The sequence below is a fragment of the Pinus tabuliformis genome, chromosome 6 (genome assembly GCF_031772625.1).
Source record: "Pinus tabuliformis cultivar Carrire ecotype Pingquan chromosome 6, CPIR1, whole genome shotgun sequence".
Lineage (NCBI taxonomy): Eukaryota > Viridiplantae > Streptophyta > Pinopsida > Pinales > Pinaceae > Pinus > Pinus tabuliformis.
The window spans coordinates 1,144,597,718-1,144,623,945 of record NC_142292.1 but is presented as its reverse complement, the minus strand read 5'-3'; the positions used below and the strand labels follow the sequence as shown (position 1 = coordinate 1,144,623,945).

The 26,228-nt window shown below is 39.4% G+C and overlaps 1 protein-coding gene across 4 annotated transcripts in view; it reads right to left on the bottom strand.

Moving 5' to 3' along the window:
• The window catches only part of CYL1 (alpha-N-acetylglucosaminidase family / NAGLU family), a 468,268-nt gene extending 442,319 nt beyond the window's left edge, over positions 1–25,949 (bottom strand). Inside the window, exons 1-3 of one of the 4 annotated variants that reach the window (XM_089425378.1) lie at positions 25,291–25,949; positions 6,548–6,624; positions 5,064–5,275 (exon numbers count right to left, since the gene is read on the bottom strand). In XM_089425378.1, coding sequence (XP_089281504.1) covers positions 5,064–5,275; positions 6,548–6,624; positions 25,291–25,503 — 502 coding nt within the window. In that variant the 5' untranslated portion in view covers positions 25,504–25,949. The remainder of the gene's footprint in view (positions 1–5,063; positions 5,276–6,547; positions 6,625–25,290) is intronic. The other 3 variants (XM_089425375.1, XM_089425370.1, XM_089425372.1) reach the window with 3 other exon arrangements.
• Positions 25,950–26,228: the final 279 nt, after the last annotated feature.

The window sequence follows — 26,228 nt, the reverse complement described above, 5'->3', positions numbered from 1 at the left end:
GAGCAGAAGATCTAGTGGTCTCTGGAGAGAAGACCATGATGTGGCATCAAAGGCTTGGACATATTGGAGAGAAGGGCCTTCGAATACTTCATGGTAAATATATGGAAGAAGATATGAGTAATAGCTCTTTGGATTTTGATTTCTGCGAAAATTGTGTATATGGGAAGCAGAATCGGGTGAGTTTCCCCTCTGGTGGTAAGAGGGCGAAACAAATATTAGAACTTGTGCACAGTGATGTGTTTGGACCTGTGAAGGTTCCATCACTGGGTAAGTCTGTGTACTATGTATCATTTATAGATGACTTCTCAAGGAATACATGGATATATTTCCTTAAGAAGAAATCTGAAGTCTTTGACAGGTTTAAAGAATTTAAGGCTCTGGTGAAAAACCAGACAGAGAAGAAGATAAAGGCGTTGAGGACAGATAACGGTGGAGAGTTTTGCAGTAAGGAATTTGAAGAATTCTGTAAGAAGTGTGGTATAGCACGGCAGAAGACTACTCCATATACACCTCAGCAAAATGGAGTTGCAGAAAAAATGAATAAGACATTGATGGAAAGGGCAAGAAGCATGCTCAGTGGTGTCGGGTTAGGACAGGAATTTTGGGCAGAGGCGGTGGATACTGCATGTTACCTGGTCAACAGGTCACCTTCATCAGCATTGGAGGATAAGACTCCACAAGAGGTATGGACTGGTAAGAAACCCTCTCTTTCACATCTGAGGGTATTTGGATGTGATGCATATGTACATGTTCCAAAGGAGAAACGAACCAAGTTGGATAGTAAATCTAAAAACTGCATCTTTATTGGGTATAAGGATGGTTTAAAAGGTTATAAGCTTTGGAACCCAATCACACGGAAGGTTGTGTACAGTCAAGATGTGGTGTTCAGAGAGATAAAAGATGTTATTAAACATGAAGTCCAACCAAAGGAACCTGAGAAGATAAAGTTTGAGCTAAAGGAGGAAGAATCGAACTCTACAGCAGAGGAGGAATCAGAAGATGAAGAGCCACAAACTCCGACTTTGAGAAGATCAGTTCGAGAAAGAAGGTAGCCAGAAAGGTATAGTCCATTTGCTTTCTGTTCAAATTTTTCTTTGTCTGTTACTGATGATGATCCCAGAACTGTGAAGGAAGCAGTGGATTCAGAGGATGGAAAACTCTGGAAAGAGGCTATGGTTAATGAAATGGCATCTTTGCACAAAAATGAGGCTTGAGATCTGGTGGAGTTGCCAGCTGGAAGGAAACCCATTGGCAACAAATGGGTGTTCAAAAAGAAGACAAATGTAGAAGGAAAAGTGGAGAAATACAAAGCTCGGTTGGTAGCAAAAGGTTATTCCCAGGTGCCGGGAATTGATTTTGGTGATATTTTTTCTCTTGTTGCTAAGGTGGCTTCTATTAGATTACTTTTATCTGTTGTTGCTGCTTTTGATTTTGAGGTAGAACAGATGGATGTGAAGACAGCATTTCTTCACGGGGATCTGGAAGAGGAGATCTACATGAAGCAACCTGAAGGCTTTGCGGTGAAGGGTAAGAAAGAACTGGTATGCAAGTTAAAGAAGTCTCTGTATGGGTTAAAACAGTCACCAAGGATGTGGTATCAGAAATTTGATACATTTATACGGGGATTTGGCTTCACCAGAAGCAAAGCAGATCATTGTGTGTATTTTAAATTAATTGGTGACCGTGTTATTTGTCTGGTCTTGTATGTGGATGATATGTTGCTGGTTGGAAATGACAAAGAAGTTATCCAGGATTTGAAGACCCAATTGTCCTCCAAATTCGACATGAAAGATCTTGGTGCTGCAAACTATATTTTGGGCATGGAAATTAAAAGAGATCGGGCAAAGAGGAAGCTCTAGTTAAACCAGAGGAAGTATGTCGAGACAATACTGCAGAGGTTTAAGATGCAGGATAGTAAACCGGTGAAGGTTCCTATTCCTGTAGGTGTGAGGTTATCTGCTAAATAGTGTCCCAAGACACAAGAAGAGGAAGAGGACATGTCCCGTGTTCCATATGCAAGTGCAATTGGTAGCCTGATGTATGCAATGGTCTGTACTAGACCAGACATTGCACATGCAGTGGGAGCATTGAGCAGGTTTATGTCAAAACCAGGAAAGGAGCATTGGACAGCAGTGAAGCGGGTTTTCAGGTATTTGCGTGGCACTAGTGATTATGGTTTGTGCTACCAAAGAAGACCAGGATTGGACAAAGTGTTGGATATTCGTGGCTTTGTTGATGCAGACTGGGCTGGAGATCTGGATCAGAGAAGATCTACAAGTGGGTATGTGTTTAACCTATTTGGAGGTGCAGTCAATTGGATGAGTAAGAAACAATCTGTAGTGGCACTATCAACTACAGAGGCAGAATACATGGCAGCCACTCATGCAAGCAAGGAAGCAATTTGGTTGCAAAGATTGTGTTCAAGTATGGGGTTAGTACAGGAAGCTATAAGGATAGACTATGACAGCCAAAGTGCAATTTTCTTAGCAAAGAACCCTGCATATCATTCAAAGACAAAGCACATTGATGTTTAGTATCACTTTGTGAGGGATATGATAGAAGACAAAAAGGTGTTGCTGGTAAAGGTGGACACTTTGAAGAATACTGCAGATGCATTGACAAAATCTGTGAGCTCTGAGAAGTTCTCTTGGTGTAGAGAGACAATCTTGTGGCCCCCTGTGGAAAGAAAACAAGTGGGAGAATGTTGGGTTGTGTTATATTCTTTCCACGTAGTTAACAGGGGGTTTGAAGGGCACCCGTAACCCCACTTTATGGGGTCAGTTTTGGACCCTATGTTAGGTTGGGTGGACCCACCCATGGTTTTGTGCATGATTTTCGCACATGTTTTTTGGACGCGATGGTTTTTTCAGTCCATGGTATTGGACGCGATGGTTTTCGGTCCATGGTATTGGACGCGATGGTTTTCGGTCATTGGTATTGGATGCTTCGGCATGTATAAATATGTATTGTAACATTGGAAGGAACATAATGAAAAATCAAGCTGGTAGTCCCGGTTTTGGGATCCAGGGGAAAATCTCTGTGTATATGTGTTTTATGTGTTCTGCTCTCGCATTATTTATTTTCTATGTTTTAGAATTCGTATGCAGGTAATTTCTGTACGGGGTTAAAACCTACAGAAATTAAATCCATCGACTCCTTCCAAATGTGTGGCTCCTTCTAAATTCATATGTCGTCTCGCCTTAAAATAATTTTGGCCAGAAGACTTTATTTGATATAGCACTTTTACTAAATACGCCCCTTCTAATAATTCAATGGTCGTGTCCTTTTCAATGTAGTAGCCAATTTGTCGCAGGATTATTAAGTAGCAGACAAATTAGCAAGAATTTGTCTAACACTTGCTAATGAAACTTTTGTAGGATGGTTAAGACAAATTTCTCCGGAGTTGTCGAAATAAGACAGTAAGCTTAAGAATTCAGCACTCTGCAGAATTACTGCAAATAATCCTAAAACCCTAGAACCATAATAGTTGCAACTGAAAACCCGCAGACTGAGCCAAGATCAATGCTCTGATACCACTGTAATGTCCCAAATGGGATATTTTGCTAATGTTGCAGAAATCTAGCTTAACCAAAATTTCTCCATAAAATAACCATTCAATTAACAGAAGATTGCCATGTAAAATAGAACAAATAGAGTGCATGCAATTCAATAAGACGATAAGCAAAAAACAATCTCAGCTTTTATTATAATAGAAACTGGGGTTTACATGCTGATACAACAAAATAGCTAAGATGGGAAATTGGCATGAAGAATCTACTTCACTGCTATGTTGGCCCTCCAATCTGAACTGAACTTCACTGCTAAGCTCTATTGTGAATTTTGGATGAATTCACCAAGGGAAGTTGGGTGCTCGCCCAACCTGACTGAATCACCCGAGGGTTTCCGTCCTAGAGCTGTTGCTGAAGTAGAGAACCAAGTTTTCAACCTCTCATACAAGAAGAAATATCAAATCTAAGATGTGCTCTCCAATGGCATCCTCCTCCTTTTTATAAATATAATGGACCCCTCTAGAACCACCTATTTTATTATTATTTTAATCATTGAGCTCATTCCTCTCTTTTGTTTCAATTAAAATATTCTTTTTAATGTGGTAAAATGGTAAATTGACCACCATGTCTCCTCAGGTCACTGAAAATCACTTCTAACCATCCTATCTTGTAGATCTTCTCGTTCCAATTCCAACGAGCTATTACACTAAGGTGTTTCGTCAAGTATTCCTCTTGGAACACCAACTTAAGCGTAATTAATTAAGTTAGGCCCAATAATAACCCTACTTTTGGAAAGTTGTCGGAATGCAACGGAACGAAAGCCAAGTTGTGCAGAGGATGGACCATGCCAAGCGAATGCCATCAGATCCCATAGAAACTCCTCAAAACCCCATGAAACATCTCCAAAAGCCCCTAGGCCCACTGATGACGTAAACCTGCACCTGTGACCCATCTGCCTCCAACCCTGAAAGTCCATCCTAACCATAGCATAAGGAACACCAAAAAAATGAACATTACATAAACAGAAAGAGCTTGTGTATAGTTTTTCTCATAATCAATTGGTCAATATATTCACCAAGCCCTTGTCCAAAGACAAGTTTGTAAAATTTCCAGACAAGATTAGTGTAAAGGCCAACATGCTAATCATTAAGAGGGGGTGTTAGAATGTAATCACTATTGTCAACTTTATGTAATAAAATAAGCCTAACTCAAAAGTGAAAGCTGTATCCTTTGGGAGTTTTCATTATGTGCAAATATTGTATTTATTACCTTTCTCCATAATGAATTATGTCACATATCATGCACCATACTTTCTCACTCAATCTGTCTCGTTATCCTGTTATTATTTTATCAGTTTCTACCAACTATTTAAACTCTTCGCTTGGAAGCATGTTGGAGCAAAGATATATGTGCAAGTTATACAAAAGGTAACTCAAAAATAAGATGAAGTAACAAAGGAGAATTGGCACATGCATAATAGAGTTAAATCGCTAATACAGCAGAAGAATGAAACTCTCTAAATCATAACATCTTGCTCAGAAATTCAATACTTACAACTTGAAGTAACAACATTTTGGTAATAGTTCCATGGGGTTGCCCTTTGAACCCTGACACCACCAGCCTGAACACGTGGTAATGATCCCGGTTGAGGAACTGAAGCTAACTGAACACCACCAGTCTTATCCCATGATACATGAGCTCCACACCAATATTTCAAGTACCAGTGAAGTCCAGCCGAAAGCTCTATTCCAGTTGATCCTTTGATACTAATTAGAAGAATGCACAACCAACACAATAAAATATTGCTTAACATCGACTCACCCCAATACTCAAATCAAGTTCAGTGAGTGAAACTGAGAGTGATGTAATTTTGGAGTCTAACCTTAACCGTAACATTACAGAAGAATAGATAATACATTAGGAGCAAGTAAATAACTAATCATGTAAAATTATCATTTTCGAGCTTGCGATGATAACGTATGTTTTGCATACAATAATATATTACAGCAATAACAATTTCCAAACAAGAGAACTACAAGCTGACTATATTTTAATGCTTTCTGGATATTAAATCTTCTTTACACATTCTAGAAAAAGTTGTATAGTTAGTTTAAAATATATACACTATAAAACTATACTCTAACCTTGTATATCTTATGGAATTGAAAGTTCTACCCGGTATGATTGACTATAAAAAAATAAAATATCTTAGCCTGTTGGATTGCTCAAGAAATGCTTGTCCAAGGTGGCAAAAATCCTTCACATGTGAGCACTTCTTTGAAGTTTGTACGCACAAAAGCCCATTGCAAGTGATAGTATAGCAAAGGCTATGCAAGATAAAGCTTTAGTCCATAAATGGATGCTTCCATACATTTTTAAGTCGGGAAGTAATCTGATACTACTTTTGACATACACCAAAAGCAGTTGGAAAGATAAAAGATGCCAGTAATGTTAATGTTTGATGCCTACATCAGATGTGTTTAGGTGCTGGAAAAAAGATTTTACTGGAAAATAAAGAATTAATAGACAGTTCCCTCAATAGTTCGATCTCAGCCTTAAGGCCAATACAACAAGCACACAACTTCCACAAATGATCATGATGCCTTCTTGTCAAGATGTTCAGATAGAAACAAACAAACCACTTCAACGTGACTTACATTGATGAACAGGAAATTATTTTATGCACCACTAATGCGTATTTTCCAACTTCAATCAAAAGGTCAAACAAAAAGACATAGGATGTTGTACAAACATGAATAGGAAACACTCGATGAATAAATTGTACATGGAAATGTGCAGGACTCTAAAATGCTTACTTCTAGTGACAAGAGTCTCCTCTTAGGCTTATACATCAAACAAGCTTACAGAACACTTATATAGCTAAAGACTATACTAAAATTATAATTGTAAAATTTAATACATATTAGAACCATGTACCTGTGGAAATAACTATTCTCCAAAACTTATGCATAATTATGAAAAAAATGTCATCAAAATATGCAGCATCTAAATATAAACTAAAAGTCTGCAATACTCACATAATTTCTGGGCTTCCTTTGCTGCCAGATGAATCATGATTGTTGATTAAAAAGCAGGCATGTTCACCACACTTGGTCTGAAAATGGTCCAATGTTAAGGTCACAAAGGAAACAAATTTTAGAACCTTAACCATAATTTAATAAATTATAAGAAGTTGTGAAAATCATTTAAACGACATGTAATGGCATTATCTCCTTTGCTGCCTTGCATGTAAAGATAAAAATATTAACAGAAAGTTCTATAGATATGAACAATTTTTAAGTAATGGCACAGTGATCACTAACTATTTTAAAATTAGAGAAAAGACATTTAACTAAATATCATTTAGCAATGATGATTGATATTGTGGATAAGATGAAAGAAATGACATGGGAAGAGCAAGTTGGATTGTAAGCAATGCACATCACCAAAAAAGCACTAACAATATCAGATGTCATCTGACAAGAGTCCTTCGCAAATATTGCATATGAAACAGGCTAATCTGGGCTTTGATTGATTTCGTCCACCTTTTTGAGCCAATGCTTAGAAATGTTCATAGTCTTGTGGAACCTTATGGGTTATAATAGTCTTTTGAGTTTACTCTATGTTTTGTTTGACTGGAATTGTTCTTACTACTATCCATTGCAACTTGTCCATACTTGTCTAAATCAATCCTTAAGAAATGCTTGAAAACAATCCATGAAGTAATCCAAGTATTTTCATACTAATATAGGTATGGAAAAGCTTTACAAGAACGTCAATTAAGAACCCTGCCAATATGTCAAACCAGGGATGTAAGCTTCTAATGCAACTTTCAACTGACCATTCTCTGGAAGAATTGGTAATGCTTTCTTTTTGGTATTTTCTGCATTTATGCTGTTGTAAAGGGGGGAGGCAGGGGAACTATCTACTTCAAAAGGAAATTGCTGCTGCGACTATGCTATCATTCCACACACTTGACAACTATCATCTACTTTACTTAAGTAATTCAATCAGATTTGTAAACTCATAAGACCAAGGTGGTAAGGGAAGAGTATTTATTCAAGATATGTGAATAATAATGAACACGCATGAAAAACCAACATCCTCTTCTACGTAGAATTATCAGTGCAGTCTTGGAAGACAGTGCAGTGATTTTCAGCAGTAAGGCCATTTTCTCAATTGAACCTAGGTAAAACTTTGAGGAAGCCATCAGGCAGGTCTCCCAATTGGTCTGTAGAAGGTAGGACCAGGGGTTTGAATCTTGCTACTAGCGAAGAATTAAGAGAATTTGTGCCAGCCATGGAAATGCTAGGGTTCCAGATTTGAAGTTGTGTGGGTTTTCCAACAACAGGTGGGGACCCTGAATGAAAAAAACTAGCAACGTAGGGATGACCACAACTTCAGGAGATGGGGTGGAGTTGGAAAGGGATGGGATAGGGATTAGAATATTCCTCTTTCCTAGTGGAACTTTGTGGGAAAATGGGGTGTCATGATCAAAAGAGACAGGCCCCTGAGAAAGATCTATCAATGGTGAGAAAGGGTAGGAGACATCCTCAGAAGACTGTCCTAAAGATGGCACAAGAGTGAAGCCCTTCAATAGGAATACTACGAAAGCTAGCAACAAGAATAGAAAAAAACAACAAAAGCAGGATGCATATCTAAAGATACGCCTGTAAATCTCTGCCTCTTGCACCATAGAAGGTTTGGGTTTGGTAGTGTAACCACAAAGCATCCCTCTAAGTTAGACCTTCTAACAAGGGATAGGGAATGGAGCTTTTCAAGGTAACTTCTTTACTGATGTAGTCGTACTCAATGGAGTCAACTTCCAGATCACTTCCTTCATTCTTCAAAAATAGGCACTCATCAACAATTCTTCAATGAAAATATGAACCTCTCCCTATGTTGGGGCACACTTTAGCATGCTCAAAAATTCAGAACTCTCAGGAACACTACACAGATTTATTCTGTAGTTTGTTTTCTCTCCAACTTAAAAATAGACTTTATGTCGTATCGCGGAACAAAGTCCCAACAATGATGTCATTTCTCATGCCGTTCCCCAGGTTGTTCCCCCTCACTCTCATTTAGGGTCTTGTTACCACACAATCTACCATGGCCCTAAGGATGGGAAACCTAAGGACAACTACTAGACTAAGTGACAACAATGGGACAATGACCCACTGTCACTTTAGTCAAGGTCCCCTACTCTTTACGGACTTTCACCAATGGGAGGAGTCCCGGTGGGAAGGGAATCACTTAGAATGGATATATCAATGACTTAGGTATGAAGTGATTCCACCAAGCCCATTCAAGGAGAGACACAATAATGGCTCAATGCTTCAAGGAAGCTAACACGCTCTCCAAGAAAAGATTTAAGATGAAGAGATCAAGACTTAGGGTTTTAGATATGATGACGATAATAGGTATTCCTAAGGTCAAGACTCTAGGAGATGAGGTAGGACCTCTCAAAGAAGCTCTATGTGATGATTTAACACTTCCAAAAGGCTCTTTGCTCTCTTTGAGAGACCTAAGAAAGACTTGCACTAGACCTAGGGTTTTATGAATAATCGTGGGAAGAAATGCTTCCAAGGTACTCACTAGGTCAAGGCAAGGGAGGAGAAAGGGTTTCTTGAGATTTATTCCAACGAATACTATGCTCATACAACCCTCAAGAAAGCCACTTATCCAAGGAAATACAAGCTAGGTTTCCCTTCTAGGGCACACCACGAAATACAAGTTAGGTTTCCCTTCTAGGGCACAAGCTAGGTTTGCTTGTGGATTATTGCAAAGGGTTGAGTTCTGATCATATAATGGATGCCGAATTGTGGGGGGTCGAGTTTGACAAGCTGAAGCGGCCAAGATATCTATTTGCAAGGCCGAGTCTATTCCAAGGAGCAGACATCACTCTTTTTCATGGGCTAAGTTGGATCCCAGGTTCATTATTAAATTTGGCATTATAAAGCTTCCCATCAAGTTAATGAAGATTCAGTTTTTCCCTTCATATCTTTTGGTTGAAGCGTTGGCTTATGTTGCATTACAAGCTAGGTTTCCCTTCTAGGGCATAAGCTACGTTTGCTTGCAGATTATTGCAAAGGGTCGAGTTCTGATCATCTAATGGAGGCTGAATTGTGGGGGGTCGAGTCAGATTAGCTGAAAGGGCCAACAAATCTATTTGTTGGGTCGAGTTTATTCCAAGGAACAAACGTCACTCTTTTTCATGGGCTAAGTTGGATCCCAGGTTCATTATTAAATTTGGCATTGTAAAGCTTACCATCAAGTTAATGAAGATTCAGCTTTTCCCTTCATATCTTATGGTTGAAACATTTGCTTATGTTGCATTACAAGTGTTTGACGAAAATTTTGTGCTCTGACTGTTTTTAAAAGCTCTCAAATAAAATTTTAAATTTATGTTAGATTATATTAGCATATTTTAGCTTTGGTATATTACAGTGATATCAAAGCATGATTTTGGCCAGTTGTGGGTCTAAATCAAAATGATGCCAAGAAGGAGAATTCCAAGATCATAATAAGAAGCATGGGAGCTAGAGAAAATTTAAAATCAGACAACATGGCCGCCACCATGAATGAGGTGATCAGGATGCAATAGATGATGATTGTTGTGATGGGGTTATTGACTCATGCCACAATGAGAAATTAGGGCCATCCTCATTTGTATGGCAAAGCCACTATGCCCAAAATTATGGACGACGTATCGAAGTGGAAAGACATGATTACAATCAAGGTGGTGTCATTTGCAACAAATTGAAAGGCATACCAGTCATTGGGACATGATATTTAGGCATCCCTCTCTTTTTGGGAGTTCTATCAACTGAGAGATTGGCACAAACCGGTGAGGTTTCATTAGGATTACACAAGAACGATGGAGTGGATCAAAGCAGAAGATGAAAAAGCAGTTAAAGACCAAGAAGCCAAGGTTGAAATAAGCCCTTAGATAGCCTTTGACACACCATTAGATCTTTCATATGTGGTTGCAAAAATTAAGGGAGAGCAAAAAATGGCAAGGAACTCAGATCAACAAATTGGGAAAAAAGTTGAAGGGGTCGTGATTCGCAAGGAGACACATGAGGAGCACTATGATTTGCATGACCACGAGGAGAATCATGGCTCAACTTTGCACGATGAGGATCACGAGTTTCCACCTTTGGAGAGCCCTTTGAAGGCTCAAGAGATAGTGATGGTTGAGATGGGTGAGCATTCATCCTTAGGACCAACCATTGATGAAGTGTAAGTATGTGTTGAGACATCCAGGGTGGGTCTAGGGCTTTCACATGAGAGCCATCGAAAGAGATTTGAGTACCTGAGGGAAGATCTTCTAGGACTGAAGAAGAAGACCCAAGCACTCTAAGGCACCGTTTTGCAATAGATTAGTGAACTGGAAAGCCTTAGAGTGGTATGTTCCAAGTCAGCGGCCAAGTTGTCTAGCATTGAGGAACAGCCAAAGTCCCTAATGAGGCAGCAACGTGAGCATATGTTGGAGCTTCAGCACAGCCCTCTTCAAAGGCACATCAACGAGGCTCACAACATTATTATCCCACCTCTATGCATTGCACAAAGAGAGGCAAAGATACCTACACAAGTTTTATGGGATGACCAGGTCAATGGGACAGAGCAACAGGAGTTGAGTATGGTGCAGCATCAACATAGAGGACTTGTTCCATGCAGAGGTGTTTGTGCATTCGATCCCTCTCTTGGGATTTCATGGGGAGAGATCTTGTGTTGGTACCCAGTGGAGTGGGTTAGATTTGTGGAGATAGTCACAGTGTGAGGTACAACTCAGCGAGTTCTTTCGGACATTGAGGATATTGGGGACCTAGGTTGGCATTAGGATCCAGGTGGGGCTCTCTAGCATATAGTAGTAGTGCAGGACATCTATGGCATTGACAGGGTGGTTGACTCAATGACCGAGGGCACACATTCCTTCGCAGTTCCATTGGGAATGTGCAGACTTTGGGAGATGTCTTGGGCCATGGCACATTGTTCATGTATGGGGTTGCAAGGTGGTCAGCATGCCCTGGTAGGAGTTATTCAAATAGGATGACATCAGTATGCCACCAGGCAGAGCATTGTACAGAGACAATGTCCTTCCATTGATGTAATAGGCAAAGGGGCCACTGAGGATCAGTGCAGCAGTGACGCTTCTGCTGGTATCTGAAGAGTTATGCCTCTGAGATTTACCAAGGCAGATTATGAGAGGTGATCCACACCACAGTGGATTCACTGGTGGAGTAACAAGCACATTGGCACATACAAGATACCAATCGGTACAGGGTGTTACAACAGTAGGCGATAATACCGGTGGTATAAAAGTATATACCACGGTGTGTAGTTGTATGCATTGAAGTACAAGGATACACGGTTGCATGCAGTGATGTATGGTGTTGCATAATGAGATTTTGGATTATTGTCTCTGAGAAGATCTCCTAACAGGGACGTCACACATACCATTGGGTTTAGCTTACCCAAGATCGATGAGGGGACATGTGAGAATCCCTTGATCATACCATAGGGACTCACACACCTATCTCTCTTCCACATTGCTTATAGTCACAAAAGATTTGGTTGCAGGAGGCATGTTGCCACACAATCTAGCAGGGGTACCTAAGGGACAACTACTAGACCAAATGACAACAATGGGACAAAGACCCACTATCACCTCAATCAATGTCCCCTGCTCTTTACGAACTTTCACAGATAGGAGGAATCCTGCTATAAGGGAAATCACTATGATGATAGGATTAATGCCTATGTATGGTGTGATTTCTAAGGCCCATTCGAAGGAGAGGCTCAAATAATGGCTCAAGTGTGGAGCCAAAACAAGAAGAGCCATTAGAGCCAAAACAAGAAGAGGGATTGGTATCACTCTACAAGAGGTTACATTTGAGCAGAAGTAACAAGCGGAAAGAGTTAGTGCTTCAGAAGATATTACTGTGGAGCCAAATCCAGAAACAGAGATTGTTAATGATGGAGCTGGACATCTAGAAGGTACAGGGAATGCTATATCTGAAAAATGCAATGAAGTGATAGAATCTCTTAGGAAAGAGGTCACAACTCCGAAAGCAAAGATGAGGGAACTTGAGCGAAGGCAGAGAGCAAATGATTTTGCTGTTGATTCTGTGAAAGATAAGACAATAATAAGAGCTGAATCAGTAGAACATTATACCCCATATGTCAGATATATAAAACTTGAGTTCAAAGTTGACACATTCTTTGCAGGTGGCTCTCCACTAGGTGTATTTCTATCAATGCACAATATTCGCATTGGAGCAGGCAATGGGCAAGATTATTGGCAAGATGAAAGTATAACAGAGGAAATGTCAGATTGCCAACAAAATTTGAATATATTCCATCCTTATGAACTAGTTGCATACAGGATAAAGTCGTTAATATGCAAGAAAGATGTTCATTAACGACCTGTATTTATCCCTTACCATAAGTGGGGGAAAAGATTGCACTTTGGGATGTAGGAATTCAGTGAAGATGACCTCTGTAAAGCCCTTCTTATGAATGTAAGCTACAAAGAACATATATGAGGCAGCAGCAAAACTATTTGGGAATCTTTATGATACGACTTATACAAAGCCCCATTCCTTGTCTCAGAAAGGTTTTCATGTCTAACTTTCAAGGAAGCTACTCACTCATAGATTCAGATTATCTTGCCTCGCTGAGATCCCTAACTGAAATTTTCAATGCAATTGTTAAGTGCCAATGTCCAAGAACATTACTTAAAAAACTGAGAGCCTTTCTACAAGATTTGACAATTTGCTGATGGGACAGTAAGCCGTGTTGGTGGGAAGTTTGCATATGGGACAGTTAGTTTTCCAATATGACCTTGGGATCTAGGGACTTTTATGGAGGAAGGTTTACATTATAGTGGGCCATTTCACAGGATGGAAGATTGTGACAGAGATGTTAGAAAGGTACAACAGCTATTTTTTTAAGCATTCTATGGGCGAATTTGGGATCCTGGTATTGTTATACAGGTTCTAGATTGCTTGGGGGCAAGCAATCACAGAAAGGGAGGATTGTAATATTCCTTTCCAAGAGGATCAATTTAATTGTTCATTTTCACATGGAGAGAAAAGGCAACATTAAAAGGTGAAATGAATAATTAAATTAAAAGGAGTTATAAAGAAAAAATCCATGGTATTTGGAGAGGAAAAGTCATAAAAAAGGAAAATGGGGGTTCATTCGGGCATGATTGAGTATTGATATTTTGATAATTATTCCAAAATCTCTAGTAGCTTACAGTGTGTTATGTAACCAGATAACAAAACGGAATAAAAGATAGGTCAACGAATTGAAAATAAGCCTCTTTGAGGAGGCAACCTCCTTTTACATCACATAAATGAACAATTCTTGGATGATACAAATGAAAATTAAAATCTATTGTCCTTTCCTTCCCAAAAAAAATTCAAGAAAAGTTCTTGATAATTAAAAGTTATCATCCCCAAAGATTGTAACCATTGGACTCCTAATACAACATCAGCACCACCTATTGGAATCGAAAGCATTGGACTATTCAATACATATTCCCCCATGGTTAGCTTGATATTATGGCACTTACCTAAGCAATTTATAGTTCCTCCATTTGCAACCATCATTTGACACTCTAGTGTTGGATATAGAAAGTGTTGAAATATGTAACTAGGTTTGGTCTTCACAATGTCTTATGTAATCTTGATTTTATGTATTTGATTTAAAAGAGAAAATAAAAAATATTATTATTATTATTTATACCATGGGATGCATGCTCTAAGTCAAATTTGTTTTAGGTCAAAGCACCCATTGTGTGCTTCTAGGATTTGTCATTGAGTCAAAGAAGTCAAAGAGTCATTGTCATATGTAAAAGACCCTATTGGGCATCATGTCTCAAGTCAAAAGTGTCAAAAGTCTCCCTCCAAGACCAAGTCAGCCTACAAGAGAAGAAGTCGGCCTATAATGATGAAGTCGGCCTCATTAGGGCTCCCTAGAAGCCTATATATAAAGGAACTCGACCTCATCTGAAGGTCACATCCAAGAAGTTCGATCAAGGACAAGAAAGAGAACTATAGGTGAGCGAAGAAGAGGAGAACTAAAGGAAGAAAAGAGCGAAGTTCTAAAAATTTGTTTCGGGCCTCTATCCTTCACACGTGCGAGAATTAGAGCATCATTCATTCTGTTGCAACTAGAGCGAAATTGCAGCCATCATAAAAGGGTTAAAGATTAGGTTCAAAAGATCAAGTTTGGAAGTCGAGTTACCAAGGAAGAAGAGAGCAAATCTAGTGAAGGAAAAGGGACCTATTTTACCATATTACTCCCACACGTGCGAATTAGGGTTTTTGCAGTAAGGCAGAAATTTGCAGTCAAAAAGTTGTAGGTCTAAATTTGTGATCAAGAGAGAAGTTGCAGCAGTTTTGAAGAAGTTTGACTTGGGTTGACTTTGTGAAAGTGAAGCTCATCAAAAGGGAAGGTTGACTTGGCCTTGGAGGGGTCTTTGTCTTGAGTCTAAGTTTTGGAATTCGTCATTTGAAGATTCTATAAGAAGAGAAGTTTTTTTGTGGGTTTTCCTCTCTAGGAGAGGTTTTGGCCCTGGCTTGCACCTACATCTTGTGCCCACTTGTCTACTTTGATCTTAATATTGTGATAATTGTTTTGATGATAAGAACACCATAATAAGAACTACAAGAAGAAGTAAATCTCATTAGCAAGAAAAGTTTAATTATATCACAAAGCAATTATCAAGAAGAGAAATCACTACTACTTTAGCTGCCCTACATTTCTCAACGGAAAGCAATTCAATTCCTTGGTTATCTTACAATGAATAAAATTATGGTACTACCTGAATCAATCAGCATTAGACCCTTTTTCTTCTTGATATATCCTTCTATCGTGAGAGTTTGAAGATTGGTAATTCCCACCAGTGCATTACAAGATATGGTCGAATTCATTTCTTCTTTCTCTGGGATTGGTTCCTGGTGTATATCATTTTCTTTTGATGTTTCTTGTTCCTTTTCTTCCTCCTCTTCACAATCTATGTAAAATAATTTCTTCTCAGCACACTTATGACCTTTAGTTTATTTGCTATCACAATTGTAGCAAAGCCCTTTTGCTCTTTTTCCTCCAGTTGTTGTGGTGTCAACCTTGTAGGTTGTGGGAGGCTAGGAGCAGCAACACTTCCATTTTTATAGTTGTGAGTGGCAGACCTCCTTGTTGCCATAATTTTTCTTTCAACTTTTTTTCCACCCTGAATGCATTCTCCAATGACTTAGCTTCCCAAAGATGAACCTCATGTTGGATGTTATCCTTTAAAGTCCCTATGAAGACATCAATCAGATGCTCTTCTGGAATATCAGTTACCTTGATATTCAATCTTTGGAAGTCCTCAATGTGCTCCCCAACTGAACCCTTTTGTTTGAGATTTATCAATTGGCTAAAGAAGGTATTGCTCTTTGTATCCTCATAATGTGCTATCAATTCCTCCGTAAAAATTGTCCAAGTGACTAGTGCTTTACGAGAACAAAGCCATCGATACCATACAAATTGATTGGGTTCTAAATATAAAGATGCAATGCGTACCTTTTGTGTGTGTTGCACATTGTGTAGATCAAAGAACTGCTCCATATACCGGATCCTTGCCATCAAACTTCCTCATATCAATCTTTGGAATGTGGTTGGTCTTCAACCCAAAATTAGAGTCTCTACAATCAATATTCACATTCCTTTTGTTCTCATCATGGGTTTCATGGAATACCTTGTCACCATTAGGAAGCATTTCTTGTAGCAACTTTGTCAAACCTTCCATTTTTGCTTTTAAACCATCCTTCAAACCTTCCATGTCCCTTTTTATTTTTGCTTCTAAACCATCCATGTTCTCTTTTAAACCACCATCTTAACATTCATCATCGCTTCCAATTCATTTTTGGTTACTCTTTGCAAGATCAAAATTTGTTGCACTTGGCCTTGTAATTTTGATATATCATGTTGCATTTCTTCCTCTTCTTCATGCATCATAGTAAAGCTTTCTGTTGGCTTGCTTTTTCTTGCTTTTAGGAGCTCAATCTTGAAACTGTTGTATCTCTGTAATTTCGGCCTCCCAAGATCTAAAACTTCATTATAAGTGTTAAACACACATGGACAGCAAGGAATAGGAAAGATAAATCATGTGAGTTCATTTTTTTATTAACAGGAGATATACATTTATAATACAATGTTGTGACTCTTGGGTTTCAGATCCCAAGGTCTCTTGGACTGCTTAGTCTTTACGGTTTCCACACTAACCCTTTAGGATTAGGTGTCCAACATTCCCCCCCTTAATCCGAAGGGTTATGTATGAGTCCAAGAAGAGAGCTGTAATACAAAATGTGCAAAAATGCATGGCAGCACTAGGCTGAATGTGCTCTATGAAATGTTGGTAAAAAAGGGCGGTGGTTTAAGGATGACCACCAACACTGGAACGCTTAGTGCAGTTCCCGGAACTCTTCCAAAACTGGCAAGAAGCTGGAGTCTTCTGCTAGAGGAAGTGCTCCTATTGTTTTGAAGAGGGAAACCTTCAACCATGAAAGGGAGGCCTTACCTCGCATAAAAGGTAAAACTTCAACCTGAAAAGGGAAGTCTCAACCTGTGATGGTTTAAGGATGACCAACAACTCTGGAATGCTTAATGCAATTCCTGGAACTCTTCCAAAGCTGGCAAGAAGCTGGAGTCTTCTGCTAGAGGAAGTGTCCCAGATTGCCAACTGAAGGCATGTTCAGGCATCTTTGTCTCTGGCTGCAACTCTGAAACTGGTGTGGCAGGTTGTGGCTCAGGCTCGCTTGATGTGACTTTGAAGCTTGTAGATGACCATCATTTCCCCCCCTGTCAGATACAAAGTGAGAAGATGGAGAAAACTCAACTGCAAGACTGTTCAATACTCTGGAACAAGTTCTAACATGTGTTTGGAATATCTTCTTGGCTGTTGATGCCCATTGCCAAGAAGCGATCCATCCAAGATGAATCTTTGTTCTTGCAGGACGTTTGTTTTTGAAGCATCTGTGTGAAGAATGGCTGGTTTTATGGCAGTGCTCACATGGATGAAGATCAAAACAGTGATCTTTCAGATGGCCAACTCGGTCACAGTGTTGGCATTTCACTATCTGTTGTTTTTGTTGTTGTTGTTGCTGTGGAAGAGGGGCAGAATCTGGAACAGCTGAAGCTGAACCGTCATGAGGAGCAGCTGAACTGTCATGAATGAATCCAGCACTCTGAAACTGAATGGGCTTGGCATAGTCTGGAATTTGTCATATCCAAGACCAGTTTTGTGCTTGTTGTGGACAAGCTGTTCCCAAGGTCTGATGATGGGCTTGGGAAGTGCAGACTGAATTTCTGCATCTGCATGTACACTTGCTGCTTTATTGGGTACTGGATCTGAATGAACTTGAACAATATTGACTTGCTGTTTATGGGAGTCTGCTTCATTGTTCTGAACAGAAACAGGTTCAGAATGACTCCTTCGTTTTAATTCTTCTTGCTGCAATTGTGATTCAAGCTGCAAAAACTCTATCTTTTCTTGTGCATATTGTAGACATGTTTGAATGTCTGAAAGAGAGGCTTTGTTAATTTTGACTGTGCTGTCAGCAGTGAACTTGATTAGAGTTTTTAGTAACTCTAATAAGCCATAACAATCTATATGGCAAACCATCATTGTTGCAAGCAAAATAGCAAAACAATTATAGCAGAGGTAGATTTCCAAACATTTGCATAACACTCTATTTCTGGTAGGAAAGGAACAATCCCAATTTATTTGGCAAAATACAGGGTTTACATATAAACATTGATTACAGAAACCTGATACTAGATCTGCAAAGTTTGTCCTTGGGGTTATTGTAGAAATCGTTTCTCCAACTGCACTTGGCCGTATCCTGGTCCGACCCACTTTATCAACCTCAACAATTCGGCCTTGTATTATTCTCTACTATAGGTGTATCTGATACTCATTCGCTGCTACAGTTATCACTTCTAATTCGGTCTTGTATCTAATTTCAACCCTGCATACATATCAACTCCTCATCAAATGACCCTCAGCCCTAGTCGACTCAATGTTTCACTGATCCCTGTCAGCCTTTGCGAATGCGCCCATATTTGCTCTCAGCTTAGCAGAGTCTGGACAAGAATGCTCGACCTGTCCTTTAGAAAAGAAATCCCAAATGCGAACCTGAGTATCTCGGCCCTCTGCATCACGGCCTCATGCCCTCATGAAACAATTCTTCGGCCATCTTAGATTTCTTTGCGATTTCCAGATAAGCGACTCTCTGTATGGGCTCGATCTTCTGCTACTCACGAATCTGTCTCTCGGCTTAAAATTATTCAATCTTGCACAACTATTCTAGAGGGATTCGACCTAGCATAAATTCGGCTCAAGCTCTATTTTTAAAGACTTGACCAGTGTCTGCAGCTTGGCACAGTATAGTGAGGGTATTGATTATTGTTTTGTGTGCTCCTTCTATGCTTGAGAACAAAGAGACGTGCTGCGAATTGCACTCTGTGAGCGCCCTGCTCTTTTGTCCCAATCAAGGATGAGACACCTACTCAGGAAACTTCACATTGGGAGTAGTCACTCTGATGATGCAGATGGGTGAAAAGCTCCAATGGGCAGGTCTTTCGCTGGAGCAGGTCCGAGCCAGAGAGGCAGGATATCTCCCTCGGAATCCCCGGCCGCTTTCTCAAATTCTTCCGAGCAGAAACCTTTTTCCAGTATATCTGGGTGGTTGAATTCTGTGGCAAGAAACACCTTGCCCTCTGCATCCCATGTCAGCTCTTCTGGTTCGAGTGGAGGAAATAGTGTAAAAGATAGATTGGAAATCTCAGGTAGCGCTTCCGCTACCCCGAGTGGCAGTTTTGAGTTACTTAGAAGTGATTCAGGACCTGCAGATGTTAGAGACGTGCAACTTGCTGATCCAGCCGCAGAGGAAGAGTATCAAATACAGTTGGCTATGGCATTGAGTGTCAATGATGATCCCGAGGCAGTCCAAATTTAAGCTGCAAAGCAAATTAAAACGCCAATGCTGGAGCCCCCATTCTCAGATATAATAATAATAATGATTGGAGATTACATTTGCGACTCTCAAGTCACGAAATTTTGCTTCGTCCAGTTTTTAGTGCCGTCAAAGATTTATTGGACCCGTGTCACCCATATGGTAAACGCCACCGCGAACATTCTACCGCGTATTGACCACATTTGTACACATTTTAAATAAAATTGGTATCCACCGCTGGAATTTTGAGAGTTCTCTGCGATTTGCTCTCAAAAATTTCACTCGACAACAACAATATCATTCTGCTCGGAAGGTGCACGCGTCTAATCCCGAAACAAATTTTCAACGAATCTCAATGGAGGGAGTGCCAGAGACAGAGGTTTGCTTCGTATTTACTTTGATAGGGCGATGGGAACGGCGTTACCATGCACAAAGGCGCAGCTCCACCTTCTACGCTATACAACAGTTCAGTAAATTTCCCAAACAAAGAGAGCGAACCAGGTAATGGCACATTCACTGAAGCGGATAAGATCTCTGCAGCAAGATATGATTGATCTCCATACATGAAAAACTGTCTAGCAGGGAACGTGGCAGAAGAGCATATTATGGCAGTAAAGCTGTTACACACGAGGAGGAAGGCCGAGGGACCGAGGTAACGTATATACCATCAACGGATCTACACAGATTTCCAAGTTGGTCTAAGGCGGCAGGTTTTAAAACGCATATGGCAGAGGCAGCAAACGTTCATGGACAGACCTTCAGGCAGACAGAGAGCAGTGGACAGAGATGTCAGTTAGGAATAGCGCATTAGCAAAAAACGTACACAGTGACAGAGATAATGAAGACCACATCAGCGCTATTCAAGGCAGCTCAGACACAGGATTATGGGCAGAGGTGCAGGACTGACATGCACATAACAGGCCACAGAAAAACAAGCGGCTCCGATACCATGTTAAGCACACATCGACAGCAAGGAATAGGAAAGATAAATCATGTGAGTTCATTTTTTTATTAACAGGAGATATACATTTATAATACAATGTTGTGACTCTTGGGTTTCAGATCCCAAGGTCTCTTGGACTGCTTAGTCTTTTCGGTTTCCACACTAACCCTTTAGGATTAGGTGTCCAACAATAAGGTAGTTATCTGTGTCTTCTTTCCAGCCCCACAACTCAGACCAAAATTGGATTCTTCAAGATAAAGATATGCCAAATCACGATGACCTAATTATGGACTGGTTTAGTACAGTGAACTTGTACGGACTGCCACGTGTCACTATTTCGACCTTCCGCCATGTTGAGAAATCTAGGGACAACTAGTTAGGTGATTTTTCTTACTTTGGTAACTGCTTGTGATGTGTTTTACTTAACTTGATTAGCTTCTTCTTTCACTTGATTATATTTAGTGTTCTTATCATCAAACAATAAAGAACAATGAGACAAGAGGACACAAAATATAGGCTATCATCTAGGGCCAAAACCTCTCCTTTTGAGAGGAAAACCCACAAGAACTCTTCTCTTCTTATAGAACTTCAATTGACGAATTCCAAGACCTATGACCCTTGACCAAGACTCCTCCAAGACCAAGTGAACTTTTTCCTTTTCTAGCAAAGTCAAACCGAGTCAACCTTTTCCTTGTAGCAACTACAATCTCTCCTTCGACCTAGACTTTGGACTTGCAAGTTGCAACCTTAGTCTGCAATTTCGACTTGCAATTTTCGGCTACTGTAGAAACCTTAGTTTTTGCACGTGCCGGAGAATGCAGTGTTTTCACCCTTCTTTCTTCTTCGCTTGGACAGTGGCTTCTTCTTCAGCAACTCGACTTGCAAGATGGCTTCTCTTACACTTGTTCTTGGCCTCCTATTGTGACTGCAATAATTCGGTCTCTGCTGCAACAAATAATACCCAGACTTCTTCGCATGTGTGAGGAATTTCAGCCCTAAAACAATCTTCAAAAGTTCAAATTTTTCCTTCTTGAAGTCTTCTCTTCCTTCGTTGGTTTTAGGTCACCTCTCCTTGCTTTGATCGAACTTCTTGAAGCTTAGATGGATGCCATTTGAATGAGGCCGAATACTTCTATTTATAGGCTTTCTTGAGTGCCCTAATAGGTCGAGTTGTCCTTCTAGGTAGGCCGAATTGGTCCTCTTGAAGGTCGACTTGTTTGTAGCACTATGACAAGGTCTTGGAGGGTCTTCGACTCTATTTTGACTCAAATAATTTTTGCTTTACAACATGTAACATGCCCAAAAGGGTCTTTCATACATGAAATGACTCAATTGACTTGTAGACTCAATGACAAGCCCTAGAAGCACTCAATGGATGCTTTGACCTATAAATCAAATAACCTTGAGCATGAAACCCATGCCTCAAGAATAACAATAATAATTTTATTCTTGTTTTTACATTAAATACATAAAATCATGATTACATATGTCATTATGAAGACTGAACCTAGTTACATATAAATCAAATAACCTTGAGCATGAAACCCATGCCTCAAGAATAACAATAATAATTTTATTCTTCTTTTTACATTAAATACATAAAATCATGATTACATATGTCATTATGAAGACTAAACCTAGTTACATATTTCAACAGGTCCTGAAATTCTTCCTCAAGAAACTACAATTCGTGCACTTTCAATCGCTTTTTACATAATTCAAACTCGATGCTTGAAAAGAAAGTTATGATGATTTTCCCTAGGTAACCTATTTGAGATTGAATCTTGGAGCATGCAAAAACCCTAAATTCCTTGGACCATATCTCCAAAAATATAGCGAACCAAGATATGAAATTTTTACACGAAGTTCACCTAGATTTCAGCTCCATGTGGTAAAATTTTCAACTTCAAAATCCTCACCAAAATATATATATATATATATATTATAGCGAAAATACCAAAATGACCTGTTTGAAACAGCAAAACCCTAGGATCCAAAGCTCTAATATCAAATGTTATGTAACCAGCTCACAAAACAGAAGAAAAGATAGATCAACGACTTGAAAATAAGCCTCTTTGAGGGGGCAACCTCTTTTTACATCACATAAATGAACAATTCTTGGATGAGACATATTACAAATGACAAGACCTCCTTGGTATAAATAGGAGTCTAAAAGGTCATGATATCATCAGGGCCTACATAACAATAACAATGTAAGGGCACAACAATAATAATAGTGGGCTTCTGTGAGGCACAACAATAACAATATGGGGGCTACACTAGTATTATAAGGACCTAACATGGTGTGAGGGAGAAAACCTTAGTATTTCTTGATTTCGATGTTGAAATATACACCCTCACTAGTGGTGGTCAGTTTCGGTGGTTGTAAAACCACCCTAGCCGATCATTTACTTTTGCTTGAGAGGCCAAATTTTAATAATCCTAGAGGGCCATATTGCCTTATTCGGAAGGGTAGTAGAACATTGCCAATTCACTAAAGGAGGCGAGTTGCAAAAATAAGGGAGCCAGAAGCCAAGAATTTCTAATTAATTCATTTACCAAATTTCCTTAAATTTTGATGTAGTCTCCTCCTAGTATTTATTAATAAAATTAGTTGGGGTTTGCAGTATTTCCTCTTCAATTTTCTCGGTTTAAATTGCAATATTTATTTAAGTGCTAGCAATTTCTATCAGACAAATTTATGGTGTTTTTTGGTAAATTTTGATAAAGTATTTCTTGCAAAAAAAATCTAGGAAATTTATTCAATAAAATTATGAGGGAATACTACACTTCCACACGACCCTTATATGTTGGATGTGTAATTGGGTACACACTTAATGGTTGGATGGGATAGCCCCCCCCTCTCTCTCTCTCATGATGTTTTTATGGTGGGATGAATCATGTTGCCTTGTGGGATTTTCCTAAGTGATTTAACTTTATAATGTCACATTTGCTAGACATCACCTTTGGAGGAATGTGTTTCATGATGTTAGTACCCTCATTGATATGTTATTTCCCATATATGAGTTAGAGAGGGGCTATTGATTATGATTTGATGGTGATCTAACTTTTTCCTAAGGTTAGATGGTGATTTTGATGTAATAATCCCTTGGTGGTGGTGCACTTTAGGTTTGACTTTTTGTTTTGTTGTTATCATGGAAGGGTTTTTGCAAGTGATAATATATTTTATTTAAATGGCACAACACTTTCGTAAATTCCACCCCTCATTGGCATACATGTTCATGGTGATTTAATTTGTTCATGACTAACAAGGAGGACTATGGTTATATTTGAACTTTAACCTTTGTACACATATGTTGAGGTTGATTTAACTATTCAAGAGATAAACCAGTCTAAATTATCCAAATCAAGGTTAATAGCTTAGGCACCCTACTTTATATGCTTCCTTTTCACACTTGGAGTGGCTATTTGGAGCTTTGTAGTGGTGTGCCCCCCTTCTTGGGCATAGTTTTCAAGGCATGTAGAAGCTGGCACACTTCTCAGATACACTCTCTTGGGTTGGTTGGACACCTTTATGACATGGCATATGGAGTACTTTATTGATGAGTTCTAACCCCCTTGGCACACTCTCCTAGAGCACACTTCACATGGAGAATATTCTATGATATGTTGAGTGATTGAGATAGTTACATGGCATAATTTTCTAGGGCATACTTCTCCTAGATGTTCTCTCATCTTCATTGCACGAATATTTCAGTTACACGTGGCATATTTTCCCCTCATTAGAGAGCCCCATCAACTTTTTGACTTGGCATGTATATATTATTGTACTTGAGCACAATAACCTGCCAATAAAGTCAAACTCCATAAGTTCAAAACTCCTTGTTCTACTCTGGTGCTCATGCCTCTCAACTTACGACAACCTTCCCCAAAGGCTTTAAACTTCAGCCCTCAGGTGCCACTACAAGCATCAGGCCCACATCTTACTTCTCATTTTGCTTCTACCCGTGCTGCTCTCACTTCAGCTCCGAAGAAAGATGACATTGCATCTTTCTCAATGAACCTTTATTCATGGTATCCTGCCCACACATATCTACAGGTTCTGACATATGCCCCTGGCCTTACGTAGCCCGTCGTAAGCATGACTCTTCAACATGGAAGATAATCTTTTCTATATCTAGACATTAGCGGTTGCACGAGTTAATATCTCAGTAGAGGTTTGTCTCGATATATTCATCTGAGACATTCCATCAAATTCATAGACATTATAACTTAAGTTGTCCTGTGTTGAACTGTGGACATCATCAGCATAAAATGGAGATGATTTCCTCTCATTGCAAAGGAATCGATAAGACTTAGTCCCTAAGTTCCTAGTGGACTTAGAATATTTATGTGATAGTATATTACACATTTCACTTTAGTTCTCCTATCTCATAGGAGGCTTGATCAAACTTTGCACGCTTTATCATCATTTTTCGAAAGTTACACACACTTTCACCTATATATATGTGAGCCGAGGAAGGCTTATTCAAAGTTGATCCTATCAATAGGTATACATTGCCACAATCACCTCTGGCTAGTTGCCTTGTTCGCATTTTATCGTGAGTGATTATTTTTCTTCCATTGTTGCTAATGTGACCATCTCAGGGTATCTGTGTGCAGCCGTGCCCAGAAGAACGTTCCTGATTATTAAATTTTATTCTAGAAAATGACTGTCATATTTTGATGAAGTTGCGGTAGCACTCAGCCCTTGTTTGCAGATTGACGTTCATTCAGAAAACAATTAATTGTTACTTCCATCCGGCCCATTGCAAACATGAGTTTTGATTAAAAAAAAAAACACTTCCCAGAGAGTAGTTGCAGAGGCTACCTTGGACACAATTTCGAAGTGGAAGCTGGAAGAATGAGAAGGGAGCAGCCTCTGCAAAACGCCTCTGGCCGCAGCTTCTTGTACAGAAGCAGGAGCCCGTTCTTCATCCAATTTGTTCAATAATCCCTCCAAATGAACCATTCCACCTCCTTCAACATTGATCAAATACAATATACAAACAAGGAGAAGAAGGAGAAGCCGCACAGTTTTCATGGTTGGCAACCCCGTTTATTTATATCTCCAAAAGATTCTAAGGAAGACACGAATGCTCACATTAAGACCATTTAATATGTATGTCAAACCCTAGAATTGCATATCTTGGTACTTGTTGCATTCAGGTGCTACAGCCACGGCCCACGGCATGACACTGACTGACAATGTTATGTTCAGCTAGAACTGGATAGATCAGACGGGATTGATTTTATCGGACGAATCAACTAAAAGAGTGGGATCCTAATTCCACTGCCATATACATATAAATGTTAGAGACGACCGCCTGTATGGTCGTCCAGCCTGTGCGAGTGGCACGTTGGAGTCCCTGTCCTCTCACGTCAAAAAGCCTAAATCATTACCTAACAATCAGTCGGAGAGAGATTCAGTCAACCAGCTCTACTTGGTCCACACTGTGCTCAATGATTGAAGCGATGAAAAACTTTGCTAGGACCGAATCTTATTAAAATCCAAGAATGAAGTTAAAGATCTTATTATTAAAAATGTTTTGCAAAACTAACTTTATATTGCATATTGTTACTGTTGGACATTTTAAATGATTTTTTAAACCTTTACCTAGTAAATGACAAAAAATATATGAAATTTAGAGCGATCGTTTTTCATATTATTATTGCTGGACATTGTAAATGCATTTTTAAACCTTTACCTAGTAAATGAGAACAAATATATCAACTATTTACAATAAATTTATAGTGATCGTGTTTGTT